Here is a 16,774-nt window from a genome sequence, read left to right as displayed (position 1 = left end):
TCTCGCGAGGATGTCACCATCCCACCGGTGACCCGGTGGCCGCCTGACGAGCCCTTCGGCTGGCGTGTATGGGCAACCGATCGGGATCCGGCGACCAGTACAAGTACTCCGGATCGACCGCGAGTCCTCCGTCACCGCCCCTCGCCTCGCCGTCGCCCCGCGCTCCTTTCCCCTTGCCGCCGTCCCTGAGCACCCAAGGGCACCACGCGACGACGATCTCCTCCAGATGCCGCGGACTCGACGCCGACACCATGTAATTTCCGCGGTAGTACTTCACGAGACCGTGAGACTGGAGCGTGCTGACGATGTCGTCGAGGGCGATGGCCGTCTCCTTGGATATGTCGGCGACGGAGATCTTACCCCGGTGCTCCCATATGACCTCCAAGATGGCCCTCGACCAGTACCTCCGATAGGACACCTGCCCGAGGTCGGATAACGGCCGCTCGGGGGTCCCGGCCTGTCCCTCCCGCTTGCTCAGCTCGTACGAGAACTGAATCAGAAACTTGCCATATCCTTTGCGCTGGTACGGCGGCAGCGTCAGGATGCACGCCAGGTTGTAGCTCTCGCGCGTGTACTTCTCCTTGCTGAAGTACCCAACCACGTGGTGGCCCTTGGCGTCAACCTCGCACAGCACGTAAAACAGAAACGGCTCCACGTCGTAATACAGCGTCTTGTGGTCCAGGAACAGCTTCGAGAGCAGGCACAGGTTCTGGCAGTACACCCCCGCCTTCCCGCCGTCCACCTCGTACATGCTCAACCTCGGGCGGGTCTCCGCGCCGGTGCCGGGGTCCACCGCGGGAGGATGGCGATAGATCTCATCCCCGGGCGGATGCGCCATGGCGCACCCCTTCTCCCTGTGCCGCACCAGCGTCTTCTTCCGCTTCATGTACTTCAGGCACCGCTCGCACACGAACAGCTTACCGTTCTGGACGAAGTCGTCCGGGTAGGGCGAGTAGTACCAGCAGTCGATCTCGTACCTACCCATCTCGATCATCTCCACGTTCTTCACCCGCGTCTTCTGCTCGTGCTCCTCCTCGATGAGCCGCTCCAGCGGCGCCATGTCCTCCGGCGCGCGCTCCACGTGGTTCATCTCGTTCATCCTCCTCTTCCGCGTCCGCGTCAGCTTACGGTCCGCCTCCAAGCCGCCCGCCCTCGAAGGCCTCTTCTCGACGACGTCGGGCGCGAGACCGGAGCCCACGTCGGGATCGTCGGCCCCGTCGCCAGCTGTGTCGAAATCGCCGTCGCTCGCGGTCCAAGGCCGAACCCGCTCGGGCGTCACCCACTGGTCGCATCGCTTCGGGAAGCGCTCGAAGTGCACGTAGTATCGAACGGGGGTTCCGGGGGCGTGTGATCCTCCCGGTCCGCCGCCGCCGCCGCCGCCGGATGCGTCGGGTGAGTCACCGTCGGCTGATGATTTATCCCTGTCCCTGTCCACCCTCTGTCGTTCGACGACGGTGGCGGCGTGATAGCCCCCGTCGAAGTTGGCGAGGGCCATGACCCTGTCGCCGACGCCGTAGTCCACGCGGGGACCGGCATCGGGTGCCCGCGGCGGTTCGGGCGCGGGCCCGGCGGGCTCATCGGGTCCTTCGGCGGGCTCGGGCGGTCGATCCTCCTCCTCCTCCTCTTGCGGTGCAGGAGCGGGCTCGTCGTCGGGGGAAGCCTCCGTCGCCGGCGCATCCTCCGGCGCGGCATCGGCAGCCTGCTCTGTCGCCTCGTCGTTGACGGCATTCGCCGCGTCGTCGACATCGGCGACGGCCGGATCCTCAGCCGGCGTCTCCGCCGCTGCAACCTCCAGCTCCGGCTCCGCACCCTCCATCGCGACGAGATTTCGTCTAGGTCACCGGCGGTCGGCGCGCCTTCTGTCCAATGTCGGGCGTCCGGATCACCCGCGTCGAACCGCGATGCGCTCCGGCGAAGCGAATCGGTCCTTCGACGCGCCGAGACGCTCGAGCTTGGGCCGCGACTACCCGCGTTCAACGCGAGCCGCGCAATCTGGGCCCGCGAGGGTGCAATATCCGCTGACGACCTCAAGGCGAGTCCAGACGAGCAGTTTTCAAGCGAGGGCTGTCGTCAAGGGTTGCTCGGGTCCCTTCACCGCCGCAGCTCACTCCACACGCGCCTCGAGCGGCGCCGCCGGCGCGTCCATGCCTTCCGAGAAAAAGTCGGATGCGCCTCTGCCTCCCGCAACCCCTCCCCCGTCGCCGCCGTCGCCACTCTCGCCGCCCGACGCCCTCCCCGCCCCGCCTTTTCCCTTGGTCGCCGCAACCCTCCAGGACCCGGCGTCTTTCGACGCGAGCGTGCTCGACGACGGGGGCGAGTTCACGCTTCGCGCGTCGCTCACGGTGTACGCGAGTCAGTCTTCGCTACCGGGACTCGCGCCGCAGTGGACGGATGCATCGGTGCGCGCGGCACGCTCCCTCCAACCCCGGGGGCAACGACGGACAACGCACAGCTGGACCTCCTCTCCCCCGAACTCACCGCCTCCTCCGCCCTTCCCTTCGACCTCGCAGTGGCTCTGCGTGAGGGATCTCGGGCGCGTCGACGCCGCGGGGGACAGCATGATATGGGCGCAGCTCGCGCCGTGGGGAGCGCTCGCGCTCGCGTCGACGTTCGACATCGACTCGCGCGCCTGGAACGTCCTTCGGTTCAGCGCCCGAGGTTCCCTCGCCTCGCTCGAGGTTCGACTCGACCTCGCGGGCGCATCGCAGCCGGCGGCACGAGGGTACAGGCTCAACGCGACCGGCGGCGGCGGCGGCTCGGGCACGTCGCCGTCGGCGTGGACCCCGGTGGCCGTCCCGGTCGATGCGGACTTCTTCGACGACGCGGCTGCGAGCGGCAGGCGGCGAGGGTTGCTCCAAGCCGAATCGCCCTGGAACCGAGTGGCGTGGATGGACGTCACGGGCGCGGGCGCGGACCTGCAGCTCAGGGATGTGGTGTTGGAATCGTACGAGCGAGCGGTGGCGAGGACGGAACCTATCGTCGCGGCGCCCCCCGCGCCGGCCGCGCCCCCGAGGATCACCGCCGGCGCGTCGCAAACGTCCGCGCCGCCTCCGATCGAGCTCCCGTCGCCGCCTCCGATCGAGCTCCCGTCGCCGCCGCCAATCGCTGCGCCGGTGGTGGTCGCCGCCTCGACGGACGTCGCGTCGGTGTGGCTTCTCGTGGGAGCGCCGCTCGCCGCCGGGTTGCTCCTCGCACTCTGCGCGGTGGTGATGGTCCGAAGGTTCGGCGTGGGCGCGGGGGATCCGCGGGAACGAAGGGGAGCGAACGTATTTCGAAGACCCGCGCGGCGCGACACGCTGTCAAAACTTCGCGGCGCGATGTCCCTCGCGATGGCCCACGACGAGGAGCGCGGCGGGAACACGGCTGGCGGCGGCGGCGGAGCGAGTGCGCCGCCCCGACGAAGCGTCTCCCTTCCTCCCGCGCGACCGCCCGTCGCCGACTCGGCCCAAGTCACCTCTCCCGAGCGTTGGTCGATCGAGTCTTTGATGTCCGGTCACAGCGGCGAATCGGCAGCCGCGGCGGCGGCGCGAAGGGAGGAGGCCCGTGCGCGCGGACTCGCGGCGTTCGCGTGGGCGCCCTCGCCTCGGGCGTTCGTCACTCCAAAGCCCCCGCTTCCCAACGCCGCTCGGAGCAGCTTCGGGTCCTCGGAGGCGAGCCCCCTCGTGACGTCTCGGACCGAGACCGCCACCACCGGATTCAGCAACGACGACGCGGTTTCTTCGCCCTCGGTGAGCCGATCGCATCGCAAGACGGCGGTCAAGGGCGTCGTCGCGGCGATGTCCAACGAGCCCACCGGCAGGGACCCGAGCGACTGGCTCCTTCGACACGCCGCGTTCAGGATGGAGGTTGACAAGTTGAACGACCCGAGCGACGCGGCCGCTCCGCTTCCGGATTCTGCCGAAGTCTTCCGGAGAGGATCCGCGTTCCGCGCGGAGGTTGACAAGCTCAACGCCAGCGTGGGCGAGGGCGACGACCGCGTCGGGCAGTCCGGTCTGTTTCAGCGCGTGCATCAGAGGTCGGAGAGGTCGGTGCGTTCGGGTCGATCGTTGGGCAGAGGCGTGGAGCGCGAGCCCTCCGTGGGTCGCAGCCTCGTCGGCGCGAGCTTGGCGAGGTCGAGCGGTTTGTACAAGAGCTCGCTGGCGGCGTCGGAGTTTGGGGGCGGTTCGTACCGACCCGGGGTAGTCATGCTCTCCCCGGCCGAGCTCGCGGCGGCGCTCGACGGGGACGACGAGAACGACGACGACGACGACGACGGGGAGGTTAACATCTTCGAGAGAACCTTCACGGGTAACACCTCCGCGTCCGTCGCGTCCAGAATCTCCACCGGCGTGGGCGAGTACTTCGAGATGACCCCGACGGAGTTCGACACGCGGATCGTGCTGCTCGAACCGCTGGGACAGGGCGCGTCCGGGGTGGTGTACCGCGCGGCGCTGGTCAATGGGGCGTCCAGGGACGTCGCGGTAAAGCTGCTGCATCGGGGCGGGGTCGGCGCGACGCGTCCGCAGCTGGTGGAGTTCAGGCGTGAGATTGACATCCTCCGAAGTTTGGACCACCCGCGGATCGTGAAAGTCCTCGGCGCGTGCCTCGCGCCGCCGAGGATGTCCATCGTCCAGGAGTTTGTCGACGGCGGATCTCTGCACGAGGTGCTTCACAGCTCCGAGCACGACACCGTCCGGGACGGCGCGAACTTCGGCGGCTCGGAAGACGCGAGTTCCGACGCGTGCGCGCCCGGGACGTCGTTGTCGAAGATATCGTTCAGGGCGCAGTTAACGGTGGCGGTCGACGTCGCCGACGCCGTGGACTATCTCCACAACTCGTGCGACCCGAAGGTCATCCACCGCGATCTCAAACCGCAAAACGTCCTCGTCGACGTGCGAGGCCGCGCGAAGCTCGCGGACTTTGGCATCGCGCGGCGGTTCAGGACCACGTTTTTGGACACGAAGAACCACGCCATCGGCACCTTGAACTACATGGCGCCCGAGCTGTTCGGGGACGGCAAGGGCGTCGACGTGTCCTGCGACGCGTACTCGTTCGCCATGATTGCGTACGAGATGTTCACCGGTGAGTTTATTTAATCTTTGCGTGGGCGATTCGTCTGACGTGGTTTTTTGTTGTACACAGGCGCCGAGCCGTGGAGGGAGCTGGCGCCGATGCAGATCGCCATGACCGTGGGGGTGGAGGGGCTTCGACCGGTTTTGCCGGACGCGTGCCCGGCGGATTACGCCGCGCTCATCTGCCAGTGCTGGTCCCGCGACCCCGCGGCGAGGCCCAATTTCGCCGACGTGAAGAGGGAGCTCAGGGACCTTCGCGAGGACGCCATGAAGGACGAGGCGTGCGTCGCGGCCGGGGGAATCCCCGCGCGAAGGGAGCGGTCCATGACGCTCGGGGAGATTGACGCGCTCAACGCGAGGAGACGGATCTTGAGGGAGCCGCGGCTGGCGAGTCGGGACGGCGACGACTCCTCCTTGAGGGTTTCACTCGACGAGGAAAACCGCGTCGGCTCGGAATCGCACGGAATCGCACCGAATCGCACGGAATCGGACTCGTCCGTAACACTGCAGACGCTGTCCGACGACACCCCGGATGAACTCCCCGACTCCATCGCCGAGCACTGACGAAGGGACTGAACTGACGAGATTGAGACGCGACGACTGTAAACGAATCTGTGTAAACGAATCTGTGTAAACGATCGATCGTTTAAACTGAGCGTCACTGCCGCCCCTGCTCGGGAAACGCGCCCCACACCCCGCTTCTCCCGTCGTTGCCCCACCGGCCGGTGCCCTGGTCCGTGCCCCCCGAACCCCCCTCGTTCCCCGGTCTCACGTTCTCGTCGTTGCCGAAGGAGATGTTCGCGTGCTCCCGCATCAACGACATGTTGCCCGAGTCGATGAGCTCCCTCGTCGCGCTCCGCATCTGTTGATAATCGAACTCCTCGCAGTACGCCTTCCTCGCCTCCAACACTCGCAGCGCCACCACGGGATTCTTCTTCATGAACGCGCTGATCCAGCTGTCGCCGTCCCCGAGCGGCACGTTCTCCATCGCCCAGAGCAGATCCGCGAGGTCGGGAGACCCGCACGAGCCGTCAAAGTTGGACGCCTGCGGGGCGAAGCCTCCGTCGTTGCCGAGGCCCTCGAGGTGGCCCTGCACGACTCGGATCGCGACGTGCGTCATCAGCATCCGGAGCATCTGCGCGCCCTTCGTCTCCGCGCTCTCGCCGCCCGAGTCGAGGTTCGGGACGTAGAGCTTCGAGCCTCCCCCGTCGGACGCCATGGCTCGAGTCGCGCACCCATTCCTCCTCGATCGCACCGCGGGAGGACGCCTCACCCCGTGCGCGGCGGTCCGGCGAGTCGGCGACGCGCGGGCGGGCGCACCGACCACGCGCCACGACTGAAGGTGCGACGCGAGCATCCTCGTCGGCAAAGTCTTCGCGCGACTCGGTGTGGGCTGGGCGAGAGGCCGCGACGCGGGTCCGGAAATCTTATCGAAGTCCCTCGCGCGCGAATCCGGATTCGATCCAGTCGCGCGCGGGAGCTCGAGCGGCTTCCGGTGAAAAAAAACGCTCCGTCGCTGAAACGCTCGTGCACCCGCGGCGCCCCGTCCCCGCCGCCACACGCCCCCGCGCGTTCGACCGCACGACCGCCGACCCGCATCCCTCACGACCACCGACCCGCCATGTCGCGCAAGGACGATCCGAACACGCTCTGGCCCCTCGCCGACCTCGTCGGCAAGGGCTTTCGCGACCGACGCGATTCCCCAATGTACGCGCAGTTCAACACGCCGGTCGGATGGCAGAGCGAGTGGAAGGAGACGGACAACGAGCTCAACTGGTACGCCCTCCAGAACGACAACCCGGTGACGCTCGCGCCGCTGCCCGCGGAGCCTCGCGGCCCCTCCGCCGAGGCCGTCCGCGCCGCTTGCGAGGCGTTCGGGCCGGTGGTGAGCGTGAACCGGCCGAGCGGGTTCGAGGTCGCCATCGTGCAGTTCGAAAATCACGACGACGCCATCAAGGCGCAGAAGCTGGGCGTCAAGTTCGCCATCGCGAGCGATCCGAACGACTCGGAGTACCTCCGCCGGTACGTCGAGGACGGCAAGGACCTCGCGGGCAACGACGCCGTCGGCACCGCCACGCTTCGCCCGAGGGTCCGGCCCCGAAAGCTGCTCAACCCCGAGCTGTACAAGTGGAGAGCCGCGTTGCGCGAGAAGCACAGGGAGGCGTCCGAGCGCAGGGAGGAGCTCCTGAAGGTGGGCATCACCGACGACCCGAACGACCCGGAGAACAGGCGGAGGTATTTCAAGAAGATGTTCCCGCACCTGGTCAAGGCGAACCACGTCAACGGGCGTTACGGCGACGGCGACCACCCGTCGCTGGCGTCGAAGCGCGCGCAGGCTGCGTGACGAGGGGGGAGGGAGATCGAAAGTCGCCTGGGTTTACATTATGATATTTATGACTGTTTGCTTCGTGGGACACCAAACTGACCAATCAGAGTTCGCCACGTGATAAAGCGACTGCGCGACACGTTTCTGTTCCAATCGTCGGCCTCCGGCGCTCCACACGTACGCACCCGGCGCACGCCCAGGAGTGGTCATGTCCCTCGCGGCGTCCATCGCCGCGCCCGCCGCGCTCGCATCCCGCGCGTCCGCCTCCCGTCGCGGCCGCTCGCGCCTCGCGTCGCGCGGCGTCACCCGAACAAGCGTCGTCGGGGCCCACGGACGCATCGACCGCGTCGCTCGCGCGGTCGCGTCGCCCAGCCTCCCGTCCGGCCCGCTCGATGCCCTCCCGGTCCCGGATTTCCTCCGCGGCCCCTTGGGCGACATCGTGCGCAACGTCGAGACCGCGCTCCCCGACGACGCCAAGAAGGCGTTGCTCCGAACGCAGTACACCTCCGCGGTCGGCTTGAGGCTCGCATTCTTCATCACGCAAGGCGTGCTCTCCTCGCGCGTCTCCGGTCGGTCCAACATCGACGTCGCCGCCGCGGCCGCCGCCATCGCCAAGGCCGTCCTCGACCCGGCCCCGCGCGCTAAGATCCCCGACGAGAAGAGCAACCTCGGCAACATCGTCAGCAACGCCGCCGACGGCCGCGCGCTCACCGACGACGAAGCCGCGGAGGTGTCGCAGTTCCTGGAGCAGCATCTGACGTGCATCGTCAACCTCTTCCGCGCCGAGCTCGAGCACCTGGAGAACGGCACGTACAAGTTCCCGTACGACCTCAACCCCGCCACCGCCCCGACGGAGCAGTGGAACCCCGCGCAGGTGTTCGCCATCGCCTCCGACACCCTCAGCGACCAGGCCAAGGTGGCGGACCGACGCAACGCCAAGCGGGGGCAGGAGCTGCTGGACACGTTCGGACCCGACCCTACTCGATACCCCGCGTATTACCTCCAGAACTTTCACTACCAGACGGACGGATGGCTCAGCGCCGACAGCGCGCGGCTGTACGACTTCCAGGTGGAGACGCTGTTCCTGGGCAGCGCGGACACGATGCGGAGGCAGGCGCTTCCCTTCATCTCGAGGTGGATGGAGGGACGCGACGCGGCGGCGACGAAGGTGCTGGACGTGGCGTCCGGCACGGGCCGTTTCCTCACGTTCGTGCGCGATAACTGGCCCGAGCTGGACTGCACCGCCGTGGAGCTCTCCCCGCACTACCTCGACGCCGTGCGCAAGAGCAACGAGAGGTTCGAGGACGTCGCGGCGTACCCCCGAGCGGGTCCGCTGAAACTCGTGGAGGCCAACTGCGAGAAGATGCCGTTCGAGGACGCTTCCTTCGACGCCGTCACCAACGTGTATCTCTTCCACGAGATGCCAAAAGAGGCGCGAAGGAACGCGGCGAGGGAGTTCGCGAGGGTGCTGAAGCCCGGGGGTAAGCTGTTCTTCGTCGATTCCGCGCAGGTTGGCGACGGAAAGGCGCTCGGGATGGAGAAGGCTTTCGACCAGGCGCTCGAGCGATTTCCGCAGTTCAACCACGAGCCTTACTACCGCGATTACTCCCTCACGAACCTCGAGGAGCTGTTCGGGGAGTTCGGGTTGGTGCTGGAGGAGTCCACGGTGGCGTGGGTGTCCAAGGCGTGGTGCTTCACGAAACGGGAGAAACCTTCGGAGGCTGTCGAGGAGGTGGAGCCGGTGGTCGTCGAGGCTCCCGACCTCTCGGGCGCGGGCGCCGCGAGGTGACCGGTCCCGTAGGTCCCGTCTCCCGTCTCTCATTCTTTGTTCACAAGTACCCACCGTTAGCAAGCCCGCGATTGTCTCTATGATGTTTCTATTCGTTTCCATATCACACGTTCTCCATTCGTTTCCATTCGTTTCCATTCGTTTCCATTCGTCGCGAGTCGTCGTCGCCTCGCTTCGACCGTCCTTCACTTTGACCACCCTTGCCCGTCGAAGAACCCCATCTTCTGCGCCACCCACGGATTCTTACCCTGCCGCGTCATGTTCGTCACCGACCGTTCGATCCTCGCCTTGGCCTCCACCACCCGCCACTCCGGCGCCACGTCGGCGTGTCGACAGTCGCGGCGCATCTGCGTCTCGAGGATGTTGGCCACGTTTTCTCGGTGCCGCGCGCCCGCGTCGTGCTGCGCCCTGAGGCACTCGCCCGTCAGGTTGATCCCGCACAACGTGCACCTCGGTAAGGACGGGTCGTGCGACGACGCGTGCCACGCGCCGCCGCCGACGGCGCCTCTCGTCGCGTTCGTTCGAGCCGTCAGGCCCTGCGGTTTCCAGTTGAGCGCGGGCTGGTACTCGGCGGTCGAGCGGGCGGGGGGCTTTTTCGGTCTCCGCTTGGGTTTCGCGCGTTCCTTCGGTTTCCTCGAGGGGACGAAGCCGTGGGGGTACATCGCCGGACGTTCGTCGAGGCTGTCCGTCGAGGGATTCGAACCCGGGAAGTCCCACGCCCCCACCGGCTCGACCAACTCGGACCTCGGCGGCGTCGGTACATACGGAGCTCGCAACACCTCGGAGTAGTAATCGTGAAACCCGAATTCTTCGGACTCGCGAGTGGAAGCCCTCCGTCGCGCGAAAGCGCCCCCGTCGTTCTCCTTCTCCGCGATCGTCCCCGCCCCGACGGCGTCGAGAGCGGCTTCGAGAGGTGACCCGTCGAGGCTGGGCCACCAGCCGCGCGAACCCGACGTACCTTCGGGTTTGAAAACTTCGCCGCCCCCGGCCTTTGCCTCCGCCGCCCTTCTCGCCGCCGCCGCCGCCTTCGCCTTCGCCGCCGCCTTGAAGGGGTTCGGCGCCGTCGGTCGTCGGAACACCGCGCGCGAGTCGACCTCGACGACGATCTCGGCGCGGTCGTGCCCGTTCGAGGGCGTCGGGTACGGCCGGAGCGGCGGCGGCGGCGGCGGCCAGCCCGGGCTTTCGAACCGGTCCCGCTCCTTCGTCGCTCCCGAGGCGACCCGCGACTGGCGCCCCTCGTCGTCGTCGTCGTCGTCGTCGTCGCTCGACGAGGATGTGTCGGGCCGCACGGACATCGCGGGAGGGTTCGATCGTGACCGCGTCCGATCGCGCGCGTCGTCGACGCTCCGCCGCGTCGTGGTCCGCGCGGGCACGAAGGGCTCCGCTCGTCGCGCCTGGGTCAGCGTGGGCGCCGCCGGCCTCGGCGCGGGGGTTCGGGGCGGCTGCGGCGGAGGCGGAACGTGCGGTCCCCCCCTCGCCGTCTCCCACGGCATCGCCATCGGGACTGCGTACATCGGCGGGGGCAGTCGGTCGTGCGGGTAGTGATGGACGTGGTGGAAAGGGGGAGTGGGAAGCGCGTGCGTGAGCGGGCGCGGCGGGCGCGGTGCCACGACGTCGTGGTCGAGGAGCGCCCCCGGGTCCAGGTCGCGGTGCTGCACCGACGCGCGGCTCAGCGCCGCGGGCGCGTGCTGAGCCGTCCTCCACGAGTACGTGAGGTCGCACTCCTGGTAGCTCGCGGGAACCTGCATGCGTTGCCGCCGCTGCATGCGATGCGCCGCGCCGCCGGGAGGCCGGCGACCTTTACCTCTGCGACGGCTACCCACCGAAAGGACTTCCGCAGCGGAGGCTCCTGAAAATATCTCGCGCCCGTTCCCTCCTGCTCAGTCCGGGCGCGAGCGCGACGATGATGCCCCCTCCGCCGGATCCGCCGGATCCGCCGCCGCCCCTCCGCGCGGCGCACGCCGGCGCGTTCGGCGATCGCGCCGGCGACGTCGCGGTCCAGGACACCAACGACGAGGCGTGCGCGTCGAAACTCTCGTGCGCCAACGCCGGGTACATCGTGGACGAATGGGCGCGACACTTCGTGAAGCCCGGGCCGATGGGCAGGGTCAAGAAGTATCCCCCGATCATCAACCGCGGGTACTACACGCGCGTCGCGACGATGCGCAACGTCATCGAGTGCTTCCTCCGCGAGTGCGTGCTGCCGGGCGACGCGCGAGACGGCGTGCTGTCGCGCATAACGCGACGGCAGATTGTCCAGATCGGCGCGGGCTTCGACACGATCTACTTCAGGCTTCGACAGAAAGCCGCCGCGCCGCTCACGTACCTCGAGTTGGACTACGCGGAGGTGGTGGACAAGAAGGCGCGGGTCATCAACGCGAAACCGGAGCTGGCGGGGCAGATGATGGTCGGCAGGCGAGGCGTGTACCCGTGCGAGCTCATCGCGGAGGATGGCGACATTCCTCCCGGTCGCGGCTACAACCCCGGGGGCGAGTCCCCGTCGCACTCGTACAGGGACGACGGAGGGTACAGGCTCGTCGCCGCGGATCTGAGGGACGTCAACTCCCTGAACGACGCCGCGGCCAAACACCTGGACCCCGAGGTGCCCACTCTGATTATATCCGAGTGCTGTTTGGCGTATCTGGAGCGTCACGAGGCGGAGGCGGTTGTTCGGTGGTGCGCGGAGGTCACGTCCGCGTGCGAGGCGTCCGCGTTCGTGCTGTACGACCCGATCAACCCGTCAGATGCGTTCGGGCGGCAGATGGTGATGAACGTGGCGGCGCGCGGGTCGCCGCTTCGGGGAATATTGGGGAGCGTTGGGGAGCAGACGGATCGAATGTCGCGTTGCGGGTTTCGAAGCGCGGGGTGCGTGGACATGAACGAGACGTGGGACTACCTGACGCGGAGGAACTCTGCCGACGTGGCGCGGGTCGTGCGTCTGGAGATGTTCGACGAGATCGAGGAGTGGCGGCTCATACAGGCGCACTACTGCGTGGCGTGGGGGGTGAACCAACTCGACGGGGGCGACGCGTTGCTCGACGCGATTAAGCTCAAGTGACGTCTGGGCGTTCATCGTACACTTATCGGAATAGTTCATCGTTTATTAGTTCATCGTTTATTAGTTCATCGTTTACGTATTGGAAGCTCTTCGTCGACGCTCGTTAGACTATCGTCACGGTTCATCGCGCCCGTACGTCGGTTACGATCAGTTCATCGTGGCGAGCTTCTCCATCGCCGGCGCGACGACGTCGAGCAACCCGCGCGTGGAAATTCTTTGGAACCTGACGAAACCCGCGTCGTCCCCCCACGCCAGCCACGCGTCTTCGCCGCTACCCGCGACCACCGCCGCGTTCGGTTCGAGCCACCGCGCGCACCGCACCGCGGCGACGACGGCCGCGTCGCCGCCGAGGCTCCCGGGCCCGCGCGTCGTCCTCTGACCAAACGCCGTCAAAGTCGTCCCCGTAGACGCGTCACCGGACCCGCCACCATCCGTCACACGCTCGTCGCCGCGGCGAGTCGTCACGACGTGTCCCCCGAGCGGGACGAGGTCCACGGGAGCGCCCGTCGCGATGGCCGTCTGTTTGTTCCGGCCGTTGGTTCGCCTGGCGCCGTGGCCCGCGTGCACGGACGCGACGCGGCACCCCGCGGCGCCCGTGCCGACGCAAACCAGCGCGACGCCCGAGGTACCCACCGGCCTGGTCGCGACGCACCACACCCCGCGGACGCTCATCTCGTGCTCCTTATCCGTTCCCCTGCTCCTGCTCCGGCCGCCTGCTCCGACGCCCTTGGCGCCCTTGCCGGACGTGGACGTTCCCCACGCCACCGCCTTTGAGTTTGACGTGTCCGCGGTGTCCCCGCGCCGCGCGTGTACCGAACGCTTGGAGAAGAAATCGTGCAGCCGCACCGTCCCATCCGCGGACCCCGTCACCGCCGCGGCGCCCGCCGTCCGCGGCCAGTCCATGGACAACACGGCGCCCGCGCCCGAGAACGTCAACCCGCGCGCGCCCACGACGGGCTTGAACGGGTCGTCGAGCGAGTACACCGCGGGCGCCGCCATGCCGTGCCCCGCGGACGCGATGAGACGCCCATCCATCTGGGCACCCCCTTCGAGGGCACCCCCTTCGTCGTCCGACGCGTCCGGCGGCACCCACGCGACGCACCGCTGCGGCCGGCGCGCGTCGTCGCCGATAACAAAACTCGGAAACAAAGTCGCGCGTTCCCCGTCTCCGGTGCGCACAGCTGTTACATCCCACACGCACACCGCCCCGCCGCTGCACGCGGCGGCGATCTTGCGACCGCAGTGGGACCAGTCCAGCGCGAGGGCGACGCCGCACTCCCTCGGCACCACCCCGCGAAGGATCCGCCGGGGTTGGACGACTCGGGGGGCAACGCCGGGGTTGGACGATTCCGTCGTCGTCAAATCGTTGTTACCCTCGGGGTCGTCCACGGTCCACGCCTCGACGCGGCCGTCGCCGAGCGCGACGGCGAGGGTCCCGAGCGCGCCGCCGCCAGCTGTGCCGCCGCCGCCACCGTCGCTCGGGCGCACGGGCGACCAGCGCAGGTCCCACGCGACGCCGCCGTCGTGCGCCAGGCAGAGCACGCACCTCGCTTCGCTTCCTCCTCCATTCGCGGGCGCTCCTCGGTCTGATGAGATCTCGTTCGACTCGTTCCTCGTCGGCTGGCCAAAGCGCTTGCGCTTGCCGCCGGCCGCGCCGCCGGCCGCGCCGTCCTCCGCGGCGGCCGCGCGTAAGCGCCAGATCTGGACGACGCCCGCGCCCGAGACGCGACCGAGCTCGTCGAACGACGTCGCGTGGAGGTTCGAGCTCGGTCGCACGGCTGCGCCATCGATTTCAGACCCATCTTCGCATCCTCCTGCGCCCCGTCCGCCGCCGGCCTCCACGGCGAGGTACGCTCCGCCGCCGCCGTCCGCGGGTCTCTCAGGGCACCAGTCGATGCGCCAGACGGGTCCACCCGCGAACGCCGCGACGTCCTCGACGACGCTCACCGCGCACGCATCGTCGGGCGCCAGCCTCGCCGGGGCGCTTCGAAATCTCGCGACGGTCGTCGCGCTCGCGCCGTCGCCGGGCGACCACGGGTGGGATTCCCTCGCGTAGTGCGCCAGCGCGGCGCCCGCGCCGTCGTTCACGCCTCCTCGCGCCATCCGCGCACCGAACCCTCCGCCGAGACGACGCGTTGTGGTTGTCCGTCCGGCGTTCGATTTCACCTTCACTCGTTTGAATGGACGTTCACTGGCAGTTGTTCGCGCCGAGGCCACTCCATGCAGGCGCTGAAGACCGCGGTCAAGGTCGGCGTCCTCGCTGAGCTGGCGACGCTCGGCGCTGCGTACTACGGCTTTCACAAACTCAACACCAGCTCGGAGACCCGCGAGTGGGCGAGTCGGGAGCATCCGTGGGCGCTGGAGGCGTTCGCGGACTCGGTCGCCGCGCTCGGATACGACCTGCCACCGGATCTCGCCGCGTTCGTGAGGCGCCGACGGTCGGCACGGCGCGGCGGCGACCGCGAGGAGTAGGACCATGGGCGAGGGAGCTTCTCCCGCGGGTGACGATGACGCGCTGCTGCGCAGGGAGCTGCGCAGGGGCGCCATCCCGGTGGAGGTGCGCCTCGCCGCGGACGAGGTCGCGGACGTGTCCCCGCCCCCGCCCCTCTTCGCGCTCGTGCCACGATCCGCGTACCTGCCCATCTGGCACGACGGGCCGGTCGGAGACGACGACGCGGTGGACGTACCGACGCCGAGGACCCATTTCGCGCCCCATCTCGCGCCCGGGCGCGACGCGTCCGCGCCCTGGTTCGACCACGAGGGCCTGCCGCTCCGATGGAACCTCCCGGTGGGCATCCTCCGAGATCTCTGCGCGGCGCCCGACGCGGATGGCGGGGCGCCGTGGAGGCTCACCGTGCACTACCGAGCCTTCGACGACGCGACGGACTCGGCGGAGAACGCCGACGGCGCGATGTTCTCCTGCGGCGTCGGGGCTGAGCAGCCCCGCGACGTCGCGAGGGCCCACTTCTTCAACTCGCTCAAGGAGGCGGTATTCGTGGCCAAGGGCAGCGCGAGCGGCGTCCAAGGATTGAGCAGACGCGCTCGCGCCGACTTGTGGAGGAGCGTCGTGACCGGCGACGGATCCCTCGCGCTCGCCGCCGAGGACGAGCTCGGGATGCGCGCGACCGCCGCGTTCAAGCGCGTGCCGATGCGTTTGTACGTGAGGCGAGGGGGACGGACGGACGCGACGGGGGGGCGGGGGGGCGACACAGCTGGCGCGACGATGATGCGGGGGTGGGGCGAGGTGACGACGACGTCGGCGCCTGCGACGATCGGGGCGACGCTTCGCGAGGCTCTGGAGGAGCTCGGGGCTCGGGGTGCGCACCGCGCGACGGTGGAGGGCGTCGACGTGGATCTCGAGACGACGCTGGAGACGCTACACGGCGCGATGCGGGGGAGCGATCAGTTCCTCCACGTCTGCGTCTGGATGTAAACCGACTCTTTGTTCATTGCCAGGTGACCCACACTGCCACAGCACGCTCCCCGGTGCTCTCGTTTTATATGCTGACGCGGATCTCGTCGCGGCGGCACAAGGAGACGCGCGCGCCCGCCTCGGCGTCGCCTCGAGCGGTTCGTCGCGAATCGTTCGAACCGCGCCCGGATTGAACCCGCGCGGACGCTCCAAGATCCGCTGCCGCCGACGGGCACCCGCGACCGGATCCCCCTCGACGACTGCCCAACCGCGTAACAACGAGAATCGATGGCGCCCCCGTCGTTCGCCGACCAGGCGCCGGCCATCGTGCACGAGAACCTGCAGCACATGGTCGGCGAGCGCGTGCGGGTCGTGTTCTTCGACGACCCAACGTCTTCCGACGAGAAGCTCGACGGGCGCCTCGGCGAGGTCATGGCCGTCGGCTCCGTCGAGCGATGCGCCGAGGCCATCGAGTCCGGAACCCTCGTGGACATCGACGTTCGCCTGGACGACGACGCCGAGCACACGGAGGGCGAACCGATGACGCGAAAGTTCCCCGCGCGATGCCTGATCCACGCCGAGCACAGGCACGGCGAGCCGGGAGCCGAGACGGTCACCCCGGAAGACGCGCGCGACCTCCTCGCCGCCGCCCTGGAAGATCACGACATCCGCCATCACCGCGACGCGGATGACGAGCGAGAACGACCGGGACTCGCGGCCCGTCGACGGGACGCGCGCGAGTGCCTCGAATCGACCCTCGGACCCGCCGGGTTCGTATGCGCGTGCGAGGGCGGGCCCTTCAACCGCGCGGACGTGACGTGGTCTGGGCCGAACAAGGTGTGCGTCGAGTCGCTGCAGCGGCTGACGGAGCGGGGATGCGTGGGCGACGGCGTCGTCCGGTTCAATCGCTTCGGCGACGGCGTGTGCGGGTTTCCGCCCTTAGCGAACGGCGGCATGCCCGGCGTGCAACACGCGTGTTCCGGGTGCGAGCAGCCGGTGCCGCTGAACGCCGGGAGCGCCGCGGTGGCGCTCCCGTGCCGCCACGTCTTTTGCGCCGAGTGCGTCGCCACCGCCGCGCCGCCCCCCCACGGCTTCGCGTATCGATGCCCGAAATGCGAGCAGCCGCTGCCGTACAACT

At 68.6% G+C, this 16,774-nt stretch overlaps 7 protein-coding genes across 7 annotated transcripts; 4 read left to right on the top strand and 3 right to left on the bottom strand.

The window, feature by feature from the left end:
- Window positions 1–13: 13 nt before the first annotated feature.
- MICPUN_57430 (histone acetyltransferase) lies at window positions 14–1,816 on the bottom strand (the record flags this gene model as incomplete). The annotated part of the gene is made up of 1 exon (XM_002500700.1): window positions 14–1,816. The coding sequence occupies one exon, from the start codon at window positions 1,814–1,816 to the stop codon at window positions 14–16; it is 1,803 nt and encodes a 600-aa protein (XP_002500746.1).
- Window positions 1,817–4,214: 2,398 nt separating this feature from the next.
- MICPUN_108013 (hypothetical protein) lies at window positions 4,215–5,699 on the top strand. The gene has a single exon (XM_002501129.1). The coding sequence runs from the start codon at window positions 4,347–4,349 to the stop codon at window positions 5,073–5,075; it is 729 nt and encodes a 242-aa protein (XP_002501175.1). The 5' UTR covers window positions 4,215–4,346; the 3' UTR covers window positions 5,076–5,699.
- A 10-nt stretch (window positions 5,700–5,709) lies between these two features.
- Window positions 5,710–6,270, bottom strand: MICPUN_57428 (predicted protein; the record flags this gene model as incomplete). The annotated part of the gene is made up of 1 exon (XM_002500699.1): window positions 5,710–6,270. One exon carries the CDS (start codon window positions 6,268–6,270, stop codon window positions 5,710–5,712), a length of 561 nt encoding a protein of 186 aa, XP_002500745.1.
- Window positions 6,271–6,672: 402 nt separating this feature from the next.
- MICPUN_57427 (predicted protein) lies at window positions 6,673–7,395 on the top strand (the record flags this gene model as incomplete). The annotated part of the gene is made up of 1 exon (XM_002501128.1): window positions 6,673–7,395. One exon carries the CDS (start codon window positions 6,673–6,675, stop codon window positions 7,393–7,395), a length of 723 nt encoding a protein of 240 aa, XP_002501174.1.
- A 190-nt stretch (window positions 7,396–7,585) lies between these two features.
- MICPUN_57426 (ubiquinone/menaquinone biosynthesis methlytransferase) lies at window positions 7,586–9,267 on the top strand (the record flags this gene model as incomplete). The annotated part of the gene is made up of 1 exon (XM_002501127.1): window positions 7,586–9,267. One exon carries the CDS (start codon window positions 7,586–7,588, stop codon window positions 9,164–9,166), a length of 1,581 nt encoding a protein of 526 aa, XP_002501173.1. The 3' UTR covers window positions 9,167–9,267.
- Window positions 9,268–9,351: 84 nt separating this feature from the next.
- Window positions 9,352–10,932, bottom strand: MICPUN_57425 (predicted protein; the record flags this gene model as incomplete). Its single annotated transcript, XM_002500698.1, has 1 exon — window positions 9,352–10,932. The coding sequence occupies one exon, from the start codon at window positions 10,930–10,932 to the stop codon at window positions 9,352–9,354; it is 1,581 nt and encodes a 526-aa protein (XP_002500744.1).
- Window positions 10,933–11,069: 137 nt separating this feature from the next.
- On the top strand, window positions 11,070–12,224 carry MICPUN_79928 (predicted protein; the record flags this gene model as incomplete). The annotated part of the gene is made up of 2 exons (XM_002501126.1): window positions 11,070–11,573; window positions 11,661–12,224. The coding sequence occupies 2 exons, from the start codon at window positions 11,070–11,072 to the stop codon at window positions 12,222–12,224; spliced, it is 1,068 nt and encodes a 355-aa protein (XP_002501172.1).
- Between the last annotated feature and the right edge of the window lie 4,550 nt (window positions 12,225–16,774).

Source organism: Micromonas commoda, chromosome 3, assembly GCF_000090985.2.
Source record: "Micromonas commoda chromosome 3, complete sequence".
Lineage (NCBI taxonomy): Eukaryota > Viridiplantae > Chlorophyta > Mamiellophyceae > Mamiellales > Mamiellaceae > Micromonas > Micromonas commoda.
The sequence above is the reverse complement of the archived record's forward strand: the minus strand, read 5'-3'. Positions and strand labels throughout refer to the sequence as shown.